General features: G+C 54.4%; 1 protein-coding gene across 1 annotated transcript in view; it reads right to left on the bottom strand.

The window, feature by feature from the left end:
• Pcnx2 (pecanex 2) overlaps positions 1-23,132 on the bottom strand; it is a 101,890-nt gene that overhangs the window by 24,755 nt on the left and 54,003 nt on the right. The window contains exons 21-25 of the mRNA XM_042686185.1: positions 20,307-20,484; positions 15,412-15,520; positions 11,711-11,840; positions 7,618-7,676; positions 4,441-4,656 (exon numbers count right to left, since the gene is read on the bottom strand). Of these exons, the coding sequence (XP_042542119.1) occupies positions 4,441-4,656; positions 7,618-7,676; positions 11,711-11,840; positions 15,412-15,520; positions 20,307-20,484 (692 nt within the window). The remainder of the gene's footprint in view (positions 1-4,440; positions 4,657-7,617; positions 7,677-11,710; positions 11,841-15,411; positions 15,521-20,306; positions 20,485-23,132) is intronic.

Raw genomic sequence — 23,132 nt, 5'->3', positions numbered from 1 at the left:
GCCCAGAATGGAAGCTTATGTTCTATATTTGGAACACGAAGCTCTGTGCCAGAGACTAGCTGTCCACAAGCTGCTGCTTTTCCTCCAGGACACTGGAAAGCATTCCTCAGCCCGCCAGTGGCTGTGTCAGTTCAACAGGGATGACAGGACCATAGGATGTAGAAAGAAATGCTGAACCTAAGGCTTGGACCTGGCTTACAATAATCCTCCACTTTCCACCAGCTCTGTATGGATGTTCAAGGTGACCTTGGGGGCAACGTGTAGGCAGCTGGCAGTGCTTTCATTGGCCAGGCACCAGGAGGGACTCTGAGGGAATGCCAGGCACATCAAAGGGTCTGTTGGTCATGGACTGGACACTTAGACACATTGTTAGAACCACTAGTGTGGCCTCAACTGATGCCCCCAAGTTTAAGTGAGAGGTGACCAGCAGCCATGAGAACCGCAAAGTCAGATGCTCCTTGGCCTGGGGCACCCTGCGTCTGGGGCACATGCGCATGACCTTAGCATGTCTGTTTATCATGCAAATGTGACCAGGGAACGGGTGACATGGAGAGGCAGGCCATGGGAGAGGTCAGGAAGGAGGTGACAGCACAGGCCATCTGTCCAGTTTCTAGGGACATGCCACCTGGTATCCAGGCTAGGTGTCACTGATGTGGGTCCCTTGTCCAGATGTGGCTCTTTTGAGCTGTCATGTGTCTTCATTCATGACCCTTCCCTCTGCCCGCTGGACAAACCTGTGCCCTCTCATGCGCCCTCTCCTTTCCTCTCGAGTAGCTAGAGCTGATGTCTGAGGCTTGAAGCTAAGAATTATGGATGTTCACTTTCAGCGTGGAAGATGACAGAGGGACTTTCTTTTTTCTTTCTTTTTTTGTTTGGGGGTCCGGTCATGGGGCCTGAACTCTGGGCCCGGGCGCTGTCCCTCAGCTCTTCACCTCAAGGCTAGCACTCTACCACTTGAGCCACAGCGCCACTTCCAGCTTTTTTTTTCTGCTTATGTGGTGGTGCTGAGGAATCGAACCCAGGGCCTCATGCATGCAAGGCAAGCGCTCTACCACTAAGCCATCTTCCCAGCCCCAGAGGGGCTGTGGCTTTGGGGACATGGCCACCTTCTCTTGTGTATTTTTCACTTCTTGAGAAGGAATCAGGAATGAGGGTATAGTCCAGTATTAGAGCACTTGCCTGGCATGAACACAGTCAGAGGAGGCTCAATCCCCAGGAGAGAGAGAGGCAGACAGAGACAGAGGGAGGGAAGGTGGGAGGGAGGGGGGGAGGGGAGAGAGAGGGATGGTGGGAGGGAGGGAGGGAAGGGCTCATGCTGAATGCAGCTCACATTTCCACTCGTTTCCTCAGCATTCTGGAGGTGAGAGACCCACAAGTTTAGATTTCACTGTCCCCGGCTGAGTGGGAGTATATTAAATTTGAACACAATAAAACCTATTGTCTGGAAGAATAGAGAATGAAGAAGAAAAGGAAAGGATATTTAGAACAACAGCTAAGGATATAAACAGGCTTTGGGGAACGCCACAGTGTATGCTGCAGAGAGAATCAACAGAACAGTCATTTTAGGTCAACGGAGTTCTTCCTGTAACAAAAGCACAATTTAGATTCTGTCAGGCTGCAGGCTCAGATAAAGTCCCCGTGTCCCAAACTCTTGTCAAGCTGGGTCGAAGGCGGTGCACTGTAGGAGCCTGAGCGAGCCTGGCTGGATAGGCTGGCATTTTCCGCAAGACGGTGTTGGTATGCTGGAGTGAACTTGGGGCCCGCTGCCCTTGCAACTGAGGTTGTCTAAGGAATCCTCAGGCCCTAGCGCAGCCCTTCTCTTCTTGGTCTGGCCTCCCAAGCATGGCCCTGAGCACACAGGAAGTCATCTCTTCTCTACCCTGTGAGGTTCCAGGAGTCTGGTTGTTACAACATTCTGCCCCAGAGAATGACCCCCTGCCTCTGATGGCCTGGCAGTGCCAGGCAGCCACAGGGCCCCTGTACAGCCACTGGAACCTGAGCTCTTCTTGAACATGACTCTGGACACTGGAATGTGGCAGCAGTCGACGGCGCCCGTCCTGAAGGCCAGCCCTGAAGAGGCGTGCTGCCCTCCGTGGAGTCCCACAGGCTCTTGGGCCTTGCCAGGATGTGGAGTCTGGGTAACCAGGTAGTGCCCATCCAGGGTTCTAAGGTCACATTCACCCTGGGGTGTGGTATCCAGGACCACAGCTTCACTGGGGCAGCATGTGTGTGACTCACCCTGGACAACTGGTCAACCACGCAATGCTGAGAAATATGCAATGTTGCTGCTCTCTTGTTGCTGTGCCACTTTACACCACACACTTACACTACAAGCAATGCTGGGCAGCAGTAGAGATCCAGATGTTTCCTAACTGAGAAGGACCTTGCCTTTGAGGAGGGGCTGGCAGGCAGAAGATCTAAGATCTAATCACTTTGCCTAAGATCTAATCAACTTTGGACCGTTTGAATTCAAAGATTAGTTAAGTTTGTTAATAAGGCCGACAACTACCTAGAACTTGTGGTAGAAACCATAACTCACATTCTACTAAGTTAACTTTGAAAAGTCTTCCCTGGAATTCCAAGGAAAACTGAAGAGTTCTCCAGGTAGCTGCTGTTGGGAAAGCCAGGGGACGTGCCTCCACTCAGCCCCTGAGACGGGGTCTGCCCCACCCCCCCCAGCTCTCCCCGTGGCCTCTTGTGGCACGTTCCTGTTGTTGGAAATCGGCTTCCTGATCACTCTGCAGAACCCCACGGTTTGGTCCAAACGTCACTCCTTCCGGTCCCAACGTTCACAGAAATGCACTGGACATATGCTCCAGGCACAGGAGCTACTGCTCCACAACAGAGACAGTCCTCTGTGCAGAGCCACAAGGGAATGAATGTCCACGGAGGCAAGGCTGAGGGACCCCCACCCCAGAACTTGGAGACATGCCTTCTTTAGGTCAGGATGGGAAACAACGGGCACAGAGGCATAGCTGAAAGTTGCCTCCACCATGTGGGAGCTTCTGCGCGCTTCCCTGGCCTTGGCTCTGACACTTCCGCCGGCCTGGCCACGGGAGGCCGTGGCTGGCCCCTTGGCCCCTTGCTGTTGTCACCCTTCCTCCCCATTTTCCTGCCAAAGGAGAGTCCCTCCTCCCCTTCAGATCTCGCCTCACCTCTGCTGGACTGGCCTGTGCCCCGACGAGGCCACCTCTGTGTGCCCCTCTGGCCCACAGTGCCCTGTGGGTCACAGCCCTCACACTCAAGCTCAGTGGAGGGGGATCCCTCCCCCAGGTGACGGTCACCTCAGTGGACACGGTCACCCCACGTGCAGCCGCGTTCCCTGTGAGTCCCCAGCTCCCCAGGACAGAAAATGAAAACCCAGGGCCCTACTCTCTGCCTGATGGATTCGCCTGGGTATATCCAGAGCCTATTAAAAATGAAACATCCAAAAGGAGCCCTTCGGCACCTGTGCCCAGCCCAGCTCACTGCCTCTCCTGACACTCCCACTGGTAACCGCCCCTTGCCCACTGCGATGCTTGACCTGGACTGCGGTCAGCCCCCTCCCGCCCCTCAGCATCTACTTGTGCTGTGCCCACTCCACCTCTGACCAGGGGACTTCGGTGCCATCTTTCACTGGCCCTGCTTCGTCTTTTGGCTTCTTCTAGAAGCCTCCAGATGCACCCAACAGATCCTCAAGTGTGAAGTAGCCAGCTGTTTCCCTCCCCAGAGACCCCACGCGACTCTCCAAGCTCAGCTCTGGCCTCCCCCAAGACACGCTGCAGCTGGCTTGTTGGCCAGCCCCAGTCCCAGACATCACCCTGGCCTGGCCACACCCCGGCACAGGTCAGTTCCTACACCTTGAACATTCTCCTTTCTCCACCTATGGGCCTTGCTCCACAATCTTGCCCACCAGGGCACCCTTTCTTCTCTGAAGTGAGTTCATCTCCGAGCCCCATCCATAGACCTCTCAAAAGTGTGCTCCCTGATGCCACACCCTGCCTGCTCCACCGCACAACTCTGGCTGTGGGTTCTCAGAAGCACCAGGGCCGCAGACCTAGGCAGCCCCAACACACATGGAGCAACCGACACTGGTGGAACACCTTCCCTGCCACAAGATCGCTCAGACCACACAGCAGCTGTGGCATTGTTCTTTGGAACAAAAACAGCTCACAGACAATCATTCATGTAAGTCTCCAGTATTTGTGCCCAACAGAGCTAGGTTGGTCCTGGGTTTTGCCGGAGGGACTAAGCCACATTTGGATCAGCCAGCCCCCAGGCTTGGGTGTGATGGAGTAGCTGTTCCCCCGCAGTCCCGGCTTCTGCACGTCAGAACACTTGAATGGAGGGCAAGGTGGCCAGCTCTCCATCTCATTCAGCCTCTCCCCTGCCCCAGGGCATCTGGCCATCCCTGGCTCAGCCATCCCTCCCCCACAGCACCTACAGTGGAAATGCTCCTACCTCGGAATTCCAGCCCTCGGAGCTGGAAGGTGACAAGACCATTTCCTATTTCAATCAGGTGCACGAAAGCATTGAGGTCATCTGAAGCCAAAATGAAGCAATCGCCAGAGCTGTAGTTACCCCACCGGCCAAGAAGCAAGTCCCCACAGAGGGACTCCTGGAGGGTCCGTGTCAAGTGCTCATAGAAGATGGAGTTGAGGTTGTTGTCGTCATTTCCTGCAGCAGACGGGAGAGGGTCAGTGAGTGTGTGTCCCAGGCTGTCACTTGTTATGGGGAAAATTAGACTTCACAGCCAAGTGCTGGTGGCTCTTGGCTGTAATCCTAGCTAATCAGGAGGCTGAGATCTGAGGATTGCGGTTTGAGGACAGCCCAGGTTGGAAAGCCTGTGAGACTCTTATCTCCAATTAACCACCAAAAATGCCAGAAATGGAGCTGTGGCTCAAGTGATAGAGCACCTGCCTTGAGCTTATGTACTCAGCCTTGTGCTCAGTGCCCAGGCCCTGAGTTCAAGGCCCCACCTTCCCTCCATGCAAGTTTGACTTCATAGACTCCAAAAGAGTTGTTCCGCCCATCTTCGTGCATTCTGAGACCACCTGTTCCCTTTGGACTCCAGGGCAACAGCCCTTGGGACACATGGATTAAACTACTGACTAGATGCAAGTGATAATTAACAAACTAACAGATTCTCTGGCTGAGAACTGTGAGCTTAGACAGTATTGACTTTGCTGCTTAATGTTTCCTCCTGGAGGCCTTCCATGTGTGCAAGTCAGCCTAGACTCTCACACTTCAATGTGGGCCGTGCAGCTGGCTGCTAGTGCTGGGCAGCAGTGGTCCCTGCACATGCACTGTGGCCTGCATGCCCACCGTCAGCCACAGGGCCTTGGGACAGTTGCCAGTGTGTGACCATACAGGTGTCCTGGGTGGAGGCACTGTGACCTCTGGTTCCTGAGTGAATACAGGGGAGTGGCTGCTGCTCTCCACAGGGCCACACGTGTCCCCAGCCGTGGCCATTCAAGTTCTGCACCTGGGCAGGATGTGATGCTGTTCATGTGGCAGGACACAGGGGATGGGTGACTGGATGCCCTGCTCCCCGTGGACGGCCAGCACGATATGGGAAGGGCAGGGCCGGGCTGGACAGCGAGTTCCCTGGGTCCTCCTGCCAGGCCCCACCCCACCCCTCACTGGGATATCTCAGTATGCTCCTTAAAGAAAGACAGAATCACCAGCTTCCTGCCTCAGGCCGTGGGTGTGGAAACCATCCTGGGTGTGGAAGAAGGACCAACAGTCCACCTCAGGACCTTTACTTTGGGGGACGAAAGGATGTCTGGAAAGCCAGAGAGGCTTAGAGTTCCCCCCAAGAGAAACCACTAGAAGTAAGACTCAAGTAGCCCTCTGTGTCATCTCGTGGGAAAACAGAGTCTGGTGGTGGGAGATACAGGCTGACAGTCCACCCAGAGTCCAGTCTACACCAGAGGGGTGGACAGAGGTCTGCCCAGAGCCCAATCTACACCAGAGGAGGTGGACACAAGGTCCAGTCTACATCAGAGGAGGTGGACAGGAGATCTAGTCTACACCGGAGGAGGTGGACAGGAGGTCCAGGTCCAGTCTACAGTGGATGAGATGGACAGGAGGTCCAGCCTACGCCAGAGGAGATGGACAGAAGTCTGCCCAGAGCCCAGTCAACACCTGCGGGCTCTCATGTAGTTCAAGGTGCAGAAGGCTCTAAACAATTTTGCCAGCCGATAAGCATCCTGGCTGGGCAGTGAAGCCAAGCTGAAATCAGTGCACTGATCACCTGACCCTGACGGGCTCTGTCCTGTGGCTATGACCATGGACCAGTCAAATGTCAGGGACTTGCTCTCCTACACTCGATCCTGGCTGAGGCTGCCACTATGCCAACATGGAGACCGCAATGGAGGATCACTGAGGTCCCAGGTCTTTGAAAGACCTGAGTGAGAGAAGCATCGTTTGCATGGCTACTCAAATTGTTTGACATTTAAATGAAACAAAACAATTAAAATCTTTGAAGGAGCGTCTTCTTAGAATGCAGCCACCACACATCTGTGTGATTAGGCCTGCGAGGCAGTCCTTATGGTCATGGAAAGCAGAGTGTGCTGGTGATGCTGACCGTGTGTCTGGCACCCTGGTCCGCTGATCATGGAGTCCCACGGAGACACAGAAATGCACCCATCCCTCACCTCCACGCCCGGACACAAGTGTCCACCAGAAAAAACCCAGAGTCTCCAGAATCTTCAAATCTTAAATTCTGATTTTATATTCCCTGTGTGTACACAATTGAAATACAAGTGAGCCCAACTTAAGGGCGTTGGGTTTGGGGATTTTTGACTTTATGATGATGTGACAACAGTGTATGTTTAGTAGAAACTCTTCTTGCCAAGTTTGCAACTTCTTTTCTGGGTCAGTGGTGGTGGCACGCTGTAGGCCCTGTCTCCCCACGGCTGTGAAGGGACAGCTGTCGCTCTACAGTGTGTGGCACTGCCAAGCTCCAATGTGGCACCCGAGGGTCCTGGTGTATACTTTCAATGTACACCGGGTCACCTAGGCATCTGCATACAGAATGGGCAAGATCTCATTCCTCCTAGATGAGATCTGGGGTACCAAGGAGGACATGGGGCCAATAAAAATGTCCCCCTCATTTAAAAGTACAGTGGACATTTGCACTTTGATAAGAATGAGAAAGAATGGAAAATGAGAGAGATGATGGAAAAGAAAAAAAAAGTCAAATACTTTTTCAAGCAGGCAAAACCTTCCCTAGCTTACGGCTGCCCGAGCTTTCTAGAGGAGTCCGGATTGCACATCCTGCAGTGGCTTGTCTTTACCAACATCCTATGGCTGTTTTCCAAAGAATTCTCCGAGGACCAATCCCTGGGCTTACAGTCTGTGCTGGCATTTACCACACAGAGTAAAATGGCCCAGCAGAGTCACTCAGTGTGAACAAGAGCTTGTCAGTCCTCAACAAGGAAGAATACATTTCCAGATTTACCCAGGAGTCTTGGCATCTTCCTCGACTGGCTTTGTCCTCATTTGCCTATTCACCAAGACCAGCAGGTCCATCACAACCGAAAGGAATGAGCACACTCACTTGTCCTGTTGGAGTCCATCCTCAGGAGAAGACAAACACGAAGCTTAGGAGGAAGGTAGAAGAAAGCTTCTTACCTGGGTCCCTTTCGATCTGGACTGCCAGTCTCGTGTTGGAATTATCCACGCGCCTTGTTCTAGAAGGGGTCACAAAGGTAAAAGGTCAGGATTAGATCCTGCAGGCTCGACAAGCGTGTGAGCAGGATCTGCAGAGGAGACGGCACTGGGGTGAAGGCCGGCCACGTGACACTGCAGGAAGAGAAGAGTGGGGAGGGAGGATGGTGTGGAGATGGGTGGGGGGGAGAGGAGGAGGGAAGGGATGGGAAGGGATGAGTACAAGGCTCTGAGTTCAAACCCCACTGCCATCTAAAAAAACAAAAATACGAGAAGAAAGGGCCTCTCTCTAGAAACATAATCCACGTTGAGAGCAGAATTACAGAAATTACACAGATGAGGACACACGGAGGGTCCTGCGTGCACAGGAGAAGCATGGGCTGTCCACACAAACGCATAGCAGGCTGCAATCCATGCCTGCACCTCGGCTCCCACACAGACGGAATCTTAATTTCACCTCAAGACCTTCCACAAATGGAACCTTCTGCAGCAGAATAAATGATTTTTAAAGTGGGACCCAGAGGAAGGAAAGCCAGTTTCCAACCTCCTTGGAGAATTCAAAGCCTTTTGGAAGCCCTGTTCAAAAGCCTCTTCTGAACCATGGTGCTAAATTCTGATGGGAAGAATTCAGCCAAGCTGCTCGCTCCCTGGTCTCGGCTCTCGGAACATGACCCCCGCACCGCACCCCTGCCCTGCTCTGGGTGGGGGTGGGGGGCTCCCACCCCAGGGCTGTCCTCCTGTGAATTTCCTGCCTACCACATGCAGGTGCTAATTAGTTCAGTAATTGGATTTCTGTCCTGTTGTGTAATGTCAAAGCTGATGCTCAGTAGAGGACTGGGGCTTCAATTTCACCCCCATCTCGGGAGATGCATGCAGATGTGAGGGTGCAGACCACAGGAGATGCCCAGGGTACGCCTGTCGGAGTCACTGTGCATGGACAGCTGCATCCGGGGCACGGCCAGTGCCCATCCCAGGCCTCTCCAAAGCCCCTTTCTCTCTGCAAACACGGCCGGGCGCAGGGGCAGAGCTGGGGGTGGGGGTGGTGTTTGGGTCACCGCCGTCTGCCCATCCCATCACTCCCTCCCTCAAACACTGCGCTCGAGGGTGGGTTCAGGAGTGACTAGTCATTTAACTAATTTTCTCTCCTGGTATCACTGCAGTCCCCTGTAGCAACACACACCAAGTGCAGAAGGCCGTGTCCTACGTTGGGTCAGGGAATCTGGCAGGCTGGGTAAGGAGCTGGGTGGGGTTGGTTCTTACAGCCAACCTGGGGTGCGATTGGGGATGGCCGGCCATTCTATCCAAGGGCAGGACAGCACAGGGGACAGGGACAGGAGGACAGCAAGGGCGGATGGAGGAACGCGCCTCCTTTGATTGGAGACTTGTCCCAGCACACCTGGGCCTGGTGTTTGCTCTCCGTGTGAGCTCTTGCAAGGCCGGGTGCTGGCCAGACAACTTGTTCTGAGGATGCTTTGCACATGCATGCCTGTGTGTGAAGTGATGGGCCTTGGGGGCTTCATGGAAAGTGCTCGGGGCTTGGAATAAGGCCAGACCTGGGTTAGTATCCTAGCTCAGCTGGTTGCTGGCTCTGAGACCTTGGGTACCATATGTGATGGCCCTCAGTTTCCTTTTCTGATCTGTCAAATGAGAAAATGTCATGTGGAGAGAGGCTGGGCTGCACCCATGGCGGTGAGGGGAGGTAGTGAGCAGTGGATGTGGGAAGATGAAGGCTGCCCCCATGTTCTGCTACCGCACTGCCTCCTCCACCTGACCCTGCATAATGGGGTGCAGCCCGGCACACCCCAGCCTCTGGGTCAGCTCAGGAAGGGGTCCCACAGTGGGGACCAGGTGTGAAAAGTGGACACAGTCCCGTTCCACGATGTGTAATACCCTCAGATAAGCCGTGCCACTCTCCTGGGAGCCGGGAATGTGCCGCTCTCGGGGCTGGAGGATGGTGATCACAGCCCTTCAGCCACCACTGGCGCCGGCTTTGTGACTAAGAAAAAGTGCGTGAGCCAGGCGCCGGTGGCTCACGCCTGTAATCCAAGCCACTCAGGTGAGAGCTGAGCCCAACCCGGGCACAAAAGTCCCCGTGAGATTCTTATCTCCAATAAACTACTCAAAAAAGCCAGAAGTGGTGCTGTGGCTCAAGTGGTACAGTGCTAGCCTTGAGCACAGAGGCTCAGAGACAACTCCCAGGCCCTGGGTTCAGGCCCTAGAACTAGCAAAAAGAAAGAGAAAGAGGAAAGAAAGAAAGAAAGAGAGAGAGAGAGAGAGAAAGAAAGAAAGAGAGAGGAAGGAAGGAACGAAGGAAGGAAGGAAAGAGAAAGAGAAAGAGAAAGAGAAAGAGACAGAAAGAAAGAACGAAAGAAAGAAAGAAGAAAGAAAGGGAGGGAGGGAGGGAGGGGGAGGGAAGGAAGGAAGAGAAGGGAAGGGAAGGAAAGGAAGGAAGGAAGGAAGGAAGGAAGGAAGGAAGGAAGGAAGGAGGGAAAGAGGGAGGGAAGGAGGAAAAAAATGAGTGGTGTCAATCACAGCGGTGCATACTTGCTTTCCCAGCATTCAGGAGACCAAGGGAGGAGGGTCATAAGCCAGAGGCCAGGGTGGGCTACCAGATGGTAAGGCATGTCTTAAAGAAGAGTAAGGAAAAGAGAAAGTGTGAGAAGGCCAAGTCCGGGCAGGGCCTGACGTGGAGACCAGGGGTCTTTGATGGTGGTGTTGGGGGTGCGCACCGCCTTCTAGATCAGGACACAGGCCTCATGAGGAGCTGGTTCTGCTGTGCCCCCTTCCTCCCCCTCAAGCACTGGGCTCTCTGCAGGCTGTGGGTGTCTGCCCTGGGTTGGGAGGGGCTTCCGGGCCTACAGGGAAGTGGAAGGATGGCTACCCTTTACTACGAACCACCCTGAAAGGTTCCCTGGGCGTCGGTGCTCCTGGGGCAGTGCTCCCCCCTCTCTGCCCCTCAGGAAGCTCACACTGCTCAGGGGTGACCAGCAGGGCTCCCAAAGAGCCCCAGAATTGTTACCTCTCCTAAAAACACTCGCAGACAGCCAGAAATGGTGGTGGCTGACTCTACTTTTAGCATGCCCAGAGGCTGAGGCAGGAGGATGGTGAGTTCAAGGCCAGCCCGGGCTACACAGACCCAGGGTGGATATGTGGAGTCAGGTGAGCACTGTGAGCATGGCCCCGGTGGTCAGGGCAGGCCCAGCCCAAGAGCACACTTTCTGGGGGGTCCACGGTGCCCACTGTGTTCAAATAACCACCTCACGGGAGAAGCGGGGAGCCACCGGCCCTGAGACAGGACAGAGCACACCACCAAGGGTCAGGGCTCTGCTGATGGCAAGGGCCAGCACCATACGGGAGGGTCAGAGTTCCCGGTTAACAGCCAGGACCCAACCAGACCCGACTAGCTCAGAAAGAGGCCAGCCTGGCTCTGGGCCGTCCTCACACAGGCTGAGCCCAAGTCTTCCCTGAGGGTGTGGTAGGAGGCCCCTGAGCTCCCTCTGTGGACACTGCCCCTCCTCCCTCGGCTGGACTGGTGAGCAGTGTGGCAGATGGGCAGCCAAGTGAGGGTGGCACTCCAGACCTATCCCCAGAGCCAGCCCCCGCCCATAAAGGGGCGGCAGCCTATCACTGGCAGAAGGAAATTCAGAGCTCGTCCAAGTAGTGGCGGACGCAGGGGAACACCCTGTGTGCGCTTGGGGGCTTTCCACCGTGTGCAGAGACAGAGGGCGGGACATGGGGAAATGCCGCCCCCGAGCAGGCTTGGTGTCAAATGTCAGGATGGGTGGCCAGGCTGTACCTCCCTGGTCACCCGCTGAGAGCCAGGCCCACAAAGCTCTCCCCTCAGGACCCAAAGCCCTGGTCTTTTCTCCAGCTTGGGCTTCACCAGCGGCCACATTTCCTCCAGAGCCTCAGTGCCAGGAGCGGAGTTGATAAGGTAGGAAGTCCACCCGAGTCTGGATTTGCCCAAAGCCTGATCTACTCGGAGCCAGAGCCTGCCATGGAGAGGCCGCAGGCCCGGCCCCTGTGGAGAGGCGTGTGGCACAGGTGTAGCTCTTACTTGTAGTTTTTCTCCCAGAATTTCACCGGCCGGACATAGGAGGTGAGGAAAATGACGCTCCCGAGGAACGGGCTCAGAGGTGTGGAGAAGATCGACGTGGCAACCGTCTGGAAGAAGAGCATAGCCGAATCTGAGGGTGGAGTCAAGGCAAACAGAGGTCACCGCCGTGGGCACGAATGTCCTTCCGGACGGGACCCTCCTCAGAACCCCTGCTCCTCATTCTGTGCTTGTAAGCAGGAGGACAGCCCCCATCCCTATGCACAGATAGAAAATGCAGACCTTCCAGAATCATCCTTGCACGCTGCATGTCCCACCATATACACCTGCAGTCCTCACTCGAACCCCTGTGGCCTCAAACCACTGACTCACAAAGGCCTGAAACCCGAGACCCGAAGACCTTTTCCTCCCACAGAGACTGCTTGCCCAGCACGTGCCGGCCACATTTACTAAGTAGTAAATCAGTAAAATTAAATTATACTTTAGAAAAAAAAAACAGCTGGGTGCCTGTGGCTCATGCCCATAGTTCTGACCACTCAGGAGGCTGAGATCTGAGGATTGTGGCTCCAAGCCAGCTCAGGCAGATAAGTACCAGTGAAACTCTTATCTCCAATTATCCACTCAACATATGTACTACATGGAGCTGTGGCTGAAAGCGGTAGAGCACTAGCCTTGAGCAAAAGAGCTCAGGGACAGCGCCCAGACCCTGAGCTCAAGCCCTGCAACCAACAATAAATAAATTATCAATAACCATTTATTATTTGGGAAGCCAGCACCAGTTTCTTCAATAACATTTTCCCACTATTTGTAAATAAATATGTGTACGTGTGTGTGCACATGTGCCCACGTGTGCATCACCAGGAGGCTTGCAGAGGAAGGGGGTTAGGTAGCGGAGTGTGCAGGCAAACAGGACAAAGCCACATGCAGTCAGGTGTGTCTGGGGCTGGACAGTGCAGTCTGCCCCTCCATGAGGACACAAACTCCCGAAGACAACACCTCAGGTTTGCTATCTTACCATGGCAGTTGCTCAGAGGTGACAGGAGTCTGGAACTTGTAACGGTCAGTGTGTGTAGTTAAGAGTGGAGTGAAGCAAGGTGGAGGGTGGGGGGAGGCTGGAGTGAAGGATGACCGAGTGGGTCATCTGCCAGGGGAAGGGGGGGTGGGCAAGGATGGAGTCACACGGCAGGCCTGGGCACACAGGACGGACATGACCACGGAACCCAGGATGGGCCCGACATGGGGCACCCGAAGCTCTGCAGTTGTCTCCGGGAGAGCCCGGGACGTAGCCCAGGGAAAGGGCTGGAACACAGGCACTGATCACTGAATGGTGAAAAGCAGTCACAAAAGCTCGGAAGGCTGTGGAGGGGATGCCTCCCTGCACACGCGCGTTCGGCAGGGACAGCGTGGGACGTGCGTCTGTCTAATTACTGAAGACGGCCGTCTCCCACGGGCTCCACACACACGTAGAGCGCCTGCATTCCCAGCTTTCCCCTGGGTTTACAAGTTCAGACACCAACAGAGAGACTCGGGGAGAAAACGTGCTAGCACTGGAGAAAGCAATTTACCCACTGGGCCCTGTGGGCCCGAAAGCCAATTCAATTCCAGAATGGAGTAAATTACTCCGTTCTCGTGCTGGGTTGGAGGCCCTAGTTTAATGGGGTGATAAAATAATTAACATGGCCGTGTTGGGATCCAGGCTGGCCTTAGAAAGCTTGTGGCATGGAAAACATACTTTACATCTAAGCCACGGTGGGGAGGTGGTGTGGACAGGCAGAGCCCAGGCAGCCTCCGTGCCCCCATGAGGGCAGGTCCAGGCCCCATGGGAGTGGATGTCACTAACAGCACAGTTGTGGAAACAGCAAGAGATCAATGGAATGTTCTAGAACTACTAAGTGGGCCATTGATTCTGCACCCTTCCTACTTCAGCCTCTGAGGAAAAAGTGCGCGGGCACAGGAGAAGCCCAAGCAGAGATGGGAGCAGATGCTGCTTGGATTTGCACAGCAGACATCGAGCGGCCAGCACGTGCCAGGTGCGAGCCTCGGGGCCTGCCTGCCGGGCTGGGGACGAAGCCAGACAGCCTCCGCTGGGATGGCCACACATGCCCAGGGAGGCACAGACACGCCGCCCTCCAGAGCCCCAGGACCTTGCTGAAGGAAGCAGAGAACCACAGGACCAACCTCAGTCAGAGGAAGGGGGGCGGGTGAGCTCACCCTGCACCAATGCTTTCTCTAGGTTTGTTCTGCCAAATAACCTTGAGCCACTTCAGAAATGCTAGGGCAGGTCTGGGAGCAGGGACCCAGACAAGCCAGAACACGCCCCTCCACGGGGGCTCGATTTGCTTTCCGAAAGGTTTCCAACAACCCTGGAGGAGATGGCCTTAACTCTGCAACATATCAACCCTCAGTGCTTCCCCAGGGTTTTCGTGGCTGGAACAGCTAGCCCGGCCCAATCCGGTCCCCTGTGAATCACCTCAATGCACCTTACATCAACGCTGTGTCCAACCAACACTGACAGACAGCAGCTCCCAGAAGGCTGAGTGGCCCAGACCTGAGCTTCAGCCTTGCTGAGGAGCAGAACTTTTCCTAAACCCATGAAGTCTACTCAATGTACAAACTGCACCTTGGTACAAGTACAGAGGAACAGGAAACCTCTAAGGACAAATCACAGGCTTGGAAACTTTCTACCAATCTCTCTCTTCAAGAATATTTTCAGTGGGGCTGGGAAGGTGGCTCAGTGGTAGAACCTTGCCTTGCATGCATGAGGCCCTGGGTTCGATTCTTCAGCACCACATAAGCAAAAAGAAAAAAGCCGGAAGCGGTGCTGTGGCTCAAGTGGTAGAGCGCTAGCCTTGAGCTGAAGAGCTGAGGGACAGTGCCCAGGCCCAGAGTTCAGGCCCCACGACCGGACCCCCCCCCCAAAAAAAAAAGAATTTTTCAGTTAACATCTTTGTCTCTCCATACACGCATATACACACACATATGTGCATACTCATGTGTACACAAGAATGCACATGTGCACAGAAAACAGCTATGTCAGGGGAACCTCAGAAGGGCATGTCAGGTTGGTTTTTAAATGAATTAAAATGAATTATCATGCAGAAACATAGAAGCATTCAAGGAAACCAAGCCTTTTTTGTTTTGCCAATAATCATGAAACTAAGCAGCAATTTATTGTTTTAATCTTCAAAGATATGGGGAATTCCATTCATCTCTAGGTCTGTGCTTTTAACAGTGATGAAATGTGTATGTACACACATGTATATATAATACTTATGTTATGTCATAACATAATATTACATATGTGCCTCTGCCCAGCTCAGTGATGTGTAATAATGGCAAATCAATCTGCACTATTTTGCACAAGTCAGTCCGATTGTGGATGTTGTTTCCATGTAGGAGGCGGGCTGTCGCACTGCAGCTCTGGGCACAGAAAAAGGAAGCATTGGCAAAAACAGAAGGCGTGTGTGTGTGTGTGTGTGTCTGTGTGTGCGTGCGTGTGTGCACACTGCAGAGCAGAGGAGCCCTGGACCAGGAGGCATCTTTAAAGCAAAGTGGCCCGAAGGGGTCCCAAACGCCTCCCCATGCCCCCATTAAAACATAATCGCGGAGACTCTCAAGTGTTTTTGGTGCCGGGTTCCCCCAGGAGTTCCCCTCCAGACAGCATGACTCCCCGAGCGGGCTGAGGGCAGACAGAGAAAGGATACGCGGGACGGCGAAGAGCTGGGCGAAGACGTGGAAGGAGGAACCCCAGGCCATCTGCCAGGGTGCCACATAGGCCAGCACGAACCGCAGCTTGTGCAGCAGGTCCCCGAGCTGCGAGAGAAGAGAGCAGACTCAGTGGAGAGGCCGGCCTGGCTGCTGCCGCCTGTGCGGAGGCTGCCTGCCACTGCCGGCGGGCACCTTCAGCCTGTGCATCTTACCTTTCCTCCGTCCTGCGCAGAGCGCGGGCCTCTCACGCCTTAAGTCTGCCATAGGGGGCCATAGGCGGCTCTCCTTGGCACACGTACTAGGTCCACCCCCGGACACGTGGGTCGGGGCCCCTTTCACGGCAGTATGTGCCTGGACTGTTCTCCTAACGGCCTTCCTTCCAGAGGGACGGCCTTGCGCTCGGTCCTCAGCGTTGCGTGTGGAATTCACAGCCTCGCCTCGGCTGCTCTTGCTGCAGAAACTACCTGCCTACTCTGAACTGAGCAGGATCTGTTACACTCGCCAGCTCGGGGCCAGCTCTGCCAGTGGATGTGCAGGGTGCTGGGAAGACTGAGCGCCTAGCTGTGGAAAGTGGCGGATGAGCCACAGAGACACAGCTCTACCCCTGCCACTTGCAGATGCTGTGGGTCCTGGCCACACCAGGCTGCTCTCCCCCGCCCTCACCCCCGCGACTCCCCTCCCTGCCATCCACTGGGCAACTTGAGAGGGCACCGCGGCCTCCCTCTCACTCTAGCTGGCATCTCGGACAACAACATGCACTCTCCACCAAGGCATGGCTACCAAGAAGAGGAAATCTGAATCCTCAATTGAGCTCTAAGTGTTTGCATGAGGGGCATCATGACAAGCCAGACTGGCTGGGTGAATGAGGCCACCAAGGAACGGTGTGAAGAACAGGCAAGACTTATTGGCCCAGCACCGAAAAGCCAACAGGAGATGGGGTAACTGGGATCTGCTCTGAGAAAAGCTGGTGGGGTCCTCTCCGAGTTTTCTTACTGGGGTTCCCTCCCTTTACTTTTCCTGTGGTTCTCACAATTACTGACCTTCCGGGGAAAGAATGTGTAGCAAAATCAAACTGGGTTGGCCATCAGACAGGAACCCAGGAAGAAAGTTCTACAAAGCACAGCAGATACAAAATGGCCATCCAACGTCACAGGCAGCTGCTGGCATGCAGAACCCTGGGCCTAAGTGTGTATGTCTGTCCATGGGACTCCAGCCACAAGCTAGCAGTGGATTTTAGATGAAAGCTGAAGACTTGTAAGGAGAGAGAGAGAGAGAGAAAGAGAATGTTGGGCACTAAGGGAGCAGGAGAGGTAAGAAAGACGCAGGGGGGAGCAGGTGGAGGGAGGGTCTAGACACAGACATGTGGGAAAGGAACAGAGGTGGACTCTTCCTGGGGTCTGTAGGGGAATGAGAATTCTGCGAAGGAGGTGAGTGATTTTTGTAATCTTTACTCTAGGTCACTTTTGTTAGACACAGAGGGCTGACTGTGTCTGCTTCTGGTCTGCCAGAGGGGCAGCTTTTGTGTTTGTTCCGGGCTTGGCTAACACCTCTGGGTCCTTCTGGAAGGGCTCCACAGCAGAGAGGCAGTATTCTTCTGTGCTGCGCCTGCCCGAGCCCTGCCTTAGGCTCTTGCAAAGCCATCAGCCATGCTCTGTACCACTCTCTAGACGATGCATGTGGATGGAGAGGTGAGTTCTAGCCAGACTCCAGCCCGACTTCCTTCTGGGAGAAGACAAGCTTTCCTTTGCAAGCCAAGGTCCCTGCCTTTTCCCCTGCCATCCCTGCTGGGGAAGGCACGTGTCATCCTGGAAATTGCGCAGGACCTCTGGGCTAGGACTGGAGGATAGGTCCTGAGAGGCCACTGGGGTGGCACCCTGGCCTCTCTGCCCTCAGACCAAGTACTTCTGCCCTGGAAGCCATCTCCTCACTGCCCAGAGGTCCTGGCTTTGTTACTGACAACTTGTCCTGTAGCACACATAGATAAACTGCACAAGCAGAAGACAGGGTAGCTTCGGTGAAGAGTGATGTCCAGATGCCCCAAGAATGGACCGCAGGCTGTGGAAGGTTGCTCTGTGGGGTCTGCAGAGGACGGCTGGTATGAGACTACCTTACAAAAGCTGGGACGTGGGTCAGGCCAATGCTGAGATCCGGCAGCAGCCCTCATCTGCAGCTGCAAAGCCCAGCTTCACTGCACTGTCATTAAATGAATCTATTACTTTTTTATTTTTATTTTTGCTTAGCACAGCAACTTGCATTGTGCATCTAGTGATCAGATGTCCAGGGGTCCCGGATCCAGCACTTGTGTGCTCTAATGGCAGCCCCGGCCCCAGGTATCCTTCCCTGTGTCTCTCTATGCCTCCTTTGGCTCGTGAATATTGAGAACAATAAAACAGGGGCTTAGGAAGAAGCCTCTGCTAAGCCAGGCATGGTGGCCTGTGCCTGAAATCCCAGCTACTTCGGAGGTAGAAACAGGAAGATCATTGTCTAAGGCTGATCTGGGCAAAAGCACAAGACCCTGTCTGAAAATAGAACCACAGTGAAGAGACCTGGGGACTGTGATTCAAGTGGTAGAGTACCTGCCTAGCAAGCGCAAGGCTTAGATTCAAACCCTAGCACCAACAACTGAAGAGAGGGAGGGATGGAGGGAGGGATGGAGGGAGGGAGGGAAGGAGGGACTGGCCTCTGCTGCTCAAGGCCCTGGGGTCAACTCTTCACATCTCTCTGGTTCCTGCCCCACTTCTCCATGCAGCCTTGCACGGAGAGTGCGAGTGGAGGTCTGGATGACGGTGAGGACAGCCGGTCCTCCCTGGGTGTAGAGCCCGATGTGGGCTGGCCCGGCTGGAGGGCCCAGGGGGCTGGAAAGGACCAACAATGGATAAGCCCACTCTGACACAGTGACAGGAAGTGAGTGGAAGGAAACCAGACCCCAGAACAGTGCCCTGTTCTGGGAAGAGCCAGATGGGTGGGTTTGCTGTCTTCCCTTCCCTGTGCCCCCCCCGGCACAGCCCCACCAAGGTACGCTCACCAAGTGAGCACTTACTCTTTTGGACAAGGTATTTTGGACAAATACCTTCCTAAAAGCATGTATTCCTTAACAATAAGAAAAGAGTGGCTGTGCTTTTTGTACAACTGCTCTCATCTGCTCTCACAGAATACAGGGAAATGCCATTTGGAAATGTTCCCAGCGCCTGAACTTGAACCACAGCCCCCAGAACACGGTCCTGTGCAATTATTCATCAAACACCCTCTCCATTAATTTTAATTTGCTAAATGGCAAAAGCAGGGCTCTGTGTTGAACGAATGGCCTGCAGAATGTGGTGCCGAACGTGTTCTAACATGCGGCAAAGTCGTCGGAGGGAGGGAAGTTTTCAGGCCATACTTTTGCATCCTCTTCCAACTAAAGGTGCTGAGATTGTCCAGGAAGGCTGGCTTCCCACAGCCCATGGGCCAGGGGAATGAGTGAGAAGGCTTATGCCACCTATGGTCCAGTTACAAACAACACCCACTCCACACACCCTCCTGATAAACAGCATCCCCAAGCACACACCCTCCTGGGCCTCCGCCACCCAAGACACAGTGGGATGTGGCCAGCGTGTCACTGTTCTACTTAGGGGAAAAGAAGAGCTTGGAGGATGGAGGAGAGATGACAGGACCAAGGGACGGAAGGTGTGGGAAGAGCGCCAGGCTGACTTCCCTTGGATGGTGTCTCCTGCCTGAGACTCTTGGGGCAGGGCCAGTATGCTCTGTCTCAGACTGGGGCAGGCTGGAGTCTCGGGGCCGGGCAGGCCCGGAATGCCCTCTGCTGTGGCACGCCACTTTCATATTTATTTACAGTCATATCAGTGAGCTCTCTCCATACTGGGGAGGGATAGGCATTGCTGTTTTCCATTTCACAGCAAACTGAGGTTCCAGAAGGACTGGGTTCACCGTGGTGGGATTCATAATGCTCGTCAGAGGAGAGTGGGCATGTGCAATCCTACTCTCATTATGGGAGGGAAGAGGAATCAGCGCACAGTGAAGCCGGAGAGTTGAGTAGGTAGGAAGTGAGACAGATCACTCAGAACCAAGACACCCAGACACATAGGAAAACAGCGTGGGCCGGTGACCAGGCCAGGGTCTGAGAAATCCATTCTTGTCCAGAGGAAGAGAGAGGACCTGCTGTCTGTGATGGTGCTTTAACAGACTTCCCATTTAGTGACCAAAAAAATCAAAGAGAAAGCCAATGGGGGTGGAGGAGAAGTTTGGACAAAAATTGGTGAACATAATTCAGGAAGAAGTGACAAAAATTAAATGGGGGAGGGGGGGCAGACGTAAAATATCAAATCATGGCCTGAGGGCCACGTGTTGATCAGGTCAGGCTTGGGCGAGAACCCAGTGATGCCACAAGGACATAATCTGAGGGGCAAACAAGGAAGAAGAAGGAGCCACCACAGAGCAGACTCACCGGAAGTCGTCCACGTTCCCCCCTTCCCATCTACAAACCTAGGCTGTGTGGTCAGAGTGCGCCCCAGAAGGGAGGGACGGCCACATGCCCTGTCTGTCTCAGGCCCAGGCACCGTCTCTACCTGTTTGTCTGAGTGACCCGTAGCTGGAAGGGCTCATGGCCTACTTTCAAACAGATGAACTTTAGCTTGAGATGAACTAAGGAAATGAAACCACCCAAGGAGCACAGCTGCCAGGTGCCAGGCCACAGATGTCACCTCAAGGCAAAATAAAAGGGGGACTACATAAATCTGCCTGCCAGTCTTCAGTGGAGAGCATCCTGACTGTAACATATACGTGCAGCCTACACACATTTCCTCTTATGCATCCATTTTCAACCGTTAACACAGGGGATGAGAAATGCCTCTTTCTCGTGTTAGAAAATGAAGAAAATGACCACTGAACTTGCCTTGCTGAATAAAATGGACACCATGAAGAAATCCAACAAGAAGCCCTCGGAAGTGTCTTTGTAGTCAAAGTGGAAGAAGATGGCGGTGAAGCTCAGGTTGATGAACTGGTGGACCGGGTTGCAGAAGGAAGTTCGCAGCAGTTTCATGCCGGCGATGATCATCAGGAAAATGTCCCAGCTGTTGGGGAAGAAGGGAGGGAGGTCATGGGGGCGCAGAGGCCGGTGACTCACCACCGCATGCTCAGGCCTCTGCCTCTGCTCTAGACTCTCGTCAGAGGCGGCATCTTATTCTAGGATGCATAAGGAGAAGGGCTGGAGAAGGGCTCCGGTGGGAGCAGTGTGACTGACAATAATTGATTCTGTCCTTCAGAGCTGCAAGGAGAGGGGATTTGATTGTCAGAGGTGGCAATCAAGCTGTGACCCGGAGGCTGCGCACAAGGCATTTATTAAAGTGTGGTATGGAGCTACGTGAGGATACAATTTCCAGGTACAAAGCTGTCAATCTTATCACCAGAAAGCCCTAACATTGGCAGTCCGTCCACCTCCACCTGACCTGGGGTCTGCATTGTGCCGGAACTCTGCTTGCTCCTACTCTGCCTCAGGATGCGCTGGCTGAGGAGGGGCCGTGACATGAGGCTGACCTCAGGACCTGGCCTGGCTCCACGTGGACACAGTCAGCTGGCCATAGTGCGGAATGCCCCTTCCTGTGGGAGGCTGGCGAGGCTGGGTTGGCTGCCACCTTTTCCGGGAACCACTTCCTCTATGATGGTGCCTGTGACATCACGGCTCCGTGACAGCTGCCTCTACAGCTGCCCAGAGCACGAAGACCCTCGAGGGACAGCCACAGCCGCCAAGGGAACCCAGCAATGGGAGACCTGGGCTTCCGGGGCAGACTGCTGTGTCCTGGGTTTTTTAGGCAAAGTCCAAATGAGGCAGATCTAGCTTTCTGCTGTCCATGAGCATGAAGACTTCATTAGTTCATGGGTGATGACAGGCTACAACTGTGGAAGATCTTCAGGACTGAGAGCGGGCCTTGCAAGGCTCTGCACTGTCATGGCTGCTGCCGATGGTACCAGGTCTACTTGTGCTTAGCTGAAGGTCCTCTCGGTGGCTGTCAGTGAACACAATGGCTCAAGACGCAGGCAGGGACCAGGCAGGAAATGCAATCCTCTGAGAAAGTGTCACAGTGGCAGGCATTTTCCACCCCCTACACCACTCCCCACCCAAGGTACCTCTGCGTGCACAGGGTGTGTAGTGGAAGGCCGAGTAAGAAGCAGAGCCGGTGCTGAGGAGCTCATTGCTGACTGTCTAGAAGTCATTTTCAGGAGAGGCCTTGGATTATCCAGTTCAGAAAGGGCCATGGGGAGTGTACACACGGCCTTGGAGTGCTGAGCAGGTCCTGAGTGTATACATGGCCTTGCAGCACTGAACAGGTCCCGAGTATACACGTGGCCTTGGAGCGCTGAGCAGGCCCCGCTGGTGGGCTGCTGTGACCTTGGGGTTGTTTTAATTCTGCCCTGAGATATCTCAGAAGGGACCTGCTCACGACGGTACCATCTGGTAGCTGAGGATAGCGAGGTGCTTCTTTTTGACGTTGGTGTCTAGAGAGACTGCAAGGGACAGAGGGTCTGCTCCCTCTGTCTGGCGCTCTCTGGGAGGTACAGTTTGTGCAGCCATCTTCTCCAACAGCTGAGCCTCAACTTGCAGGCTACTCAGCCTGCAACACCCTCATCCTGAGGCTGGGTGGGGACTTTGAATTCTTCAGCTCCTTGCTCTGGGCTCCACTGTTGTCCAGTGCCTTATACCACCCGGTTTACTTGTCTGCCCAGGACCTGACTCACTCTGAGTTAGTCACTGGGAAATCCAGGCCTGAGAATGTGCATTCCACACGCAGAGTGGCCTCCTGGAGTGGCTGCCGCTGCCCCTCCGCTGTGCAGCTGGCCCAGGGGCCACCACCCACTTTACCCCCCTTTACAAGCTTTCTTCCTTGATCGGAGGGCTGCACCAAGGAGCACAGAATCTGTACCCCGGTCCAAGCACACAGGAAGGATGACAGTCCCCGAGAGGCAGAGAGGCCACGGGGCAGTCAATGTCTGCGTTGTGTGCCAGGATCTTCTCAGAGAGGCCACCGGTCAGTCCATGTGTGCTCGAAGCCCAACAGAACATTAGAACACCCCAGGGCCGCTTGCTCTGTCTTTGGCAAATACGAATTCATGCATCCTCATTGCACCCCAAGAAAAGCAGCAGCAAGCTCCAGCCAGTACGCATGGGATTGAGCGCTCGGGCTGACCCAAGTGGTGCTTGGCCACGAGGCATCACACGGGCAATGTGGCACAACATGGCTGACAGGCAGGCCCGGGCAAGGGCCTCTTCAGACGCCCTCCTCCCACACCGGCCACTCTCAGCTCGAACTGACGGCAAGATTTCCATGTGTGCGTTCAGAATAAGTTTGACAACGTGGAGGTGGTGACTGAGGGGCATGGTGAAGGCTCTACCCACATGCGGTTGACTTGGTGGCAGGTAGCCTCTGGGGCTCCAGTGTTCAGATTAAACGAAGCTCCTCCTCATCCACGCAGAGGGCAGCGTGAACCACCCCTCTCCCATACGCAAGATGGTGGAGCATTTGCTAAACAGAATGGTGCGAAGCAGTTCATGAAGCATAGCCCCAGGAGAGTAGAGGGAAGTGGGATCCCATGGGGCTGTGCTGGCCGTGGGGCTGGCGGCTGCATTCCGGCACCAGCGTTTCCAGATCTTCTGATTGTTACTCATGCACTTCTTCCACACCCAGTCTCCCTATAATCTGCTGTCACCGCTGGAGGCAGAAAC

The sequence above is a fragment of the Dipodomys spectabilis genome, unplaced genomic scaffold, assembly GCF_019054845.1.
Source record: "Dipodomys spectabilis isolate Male_0828 unplaced genomic scaffold, ASM1905484v1 ptg000096l, whole genome shotgun sequence".
Taxonomy (NCBI): Eukaryota; Metazoa; Chordata; class Mammalia; order Rodentia; family Heteromyidae; genus Dipodomys; species Dipodomys spectabilis.
The sequence above is the reverse complement of the archived record's forward strand: the minus strand, read 5'-3'. Positions and strand labels throughout refer to the sequence as shown.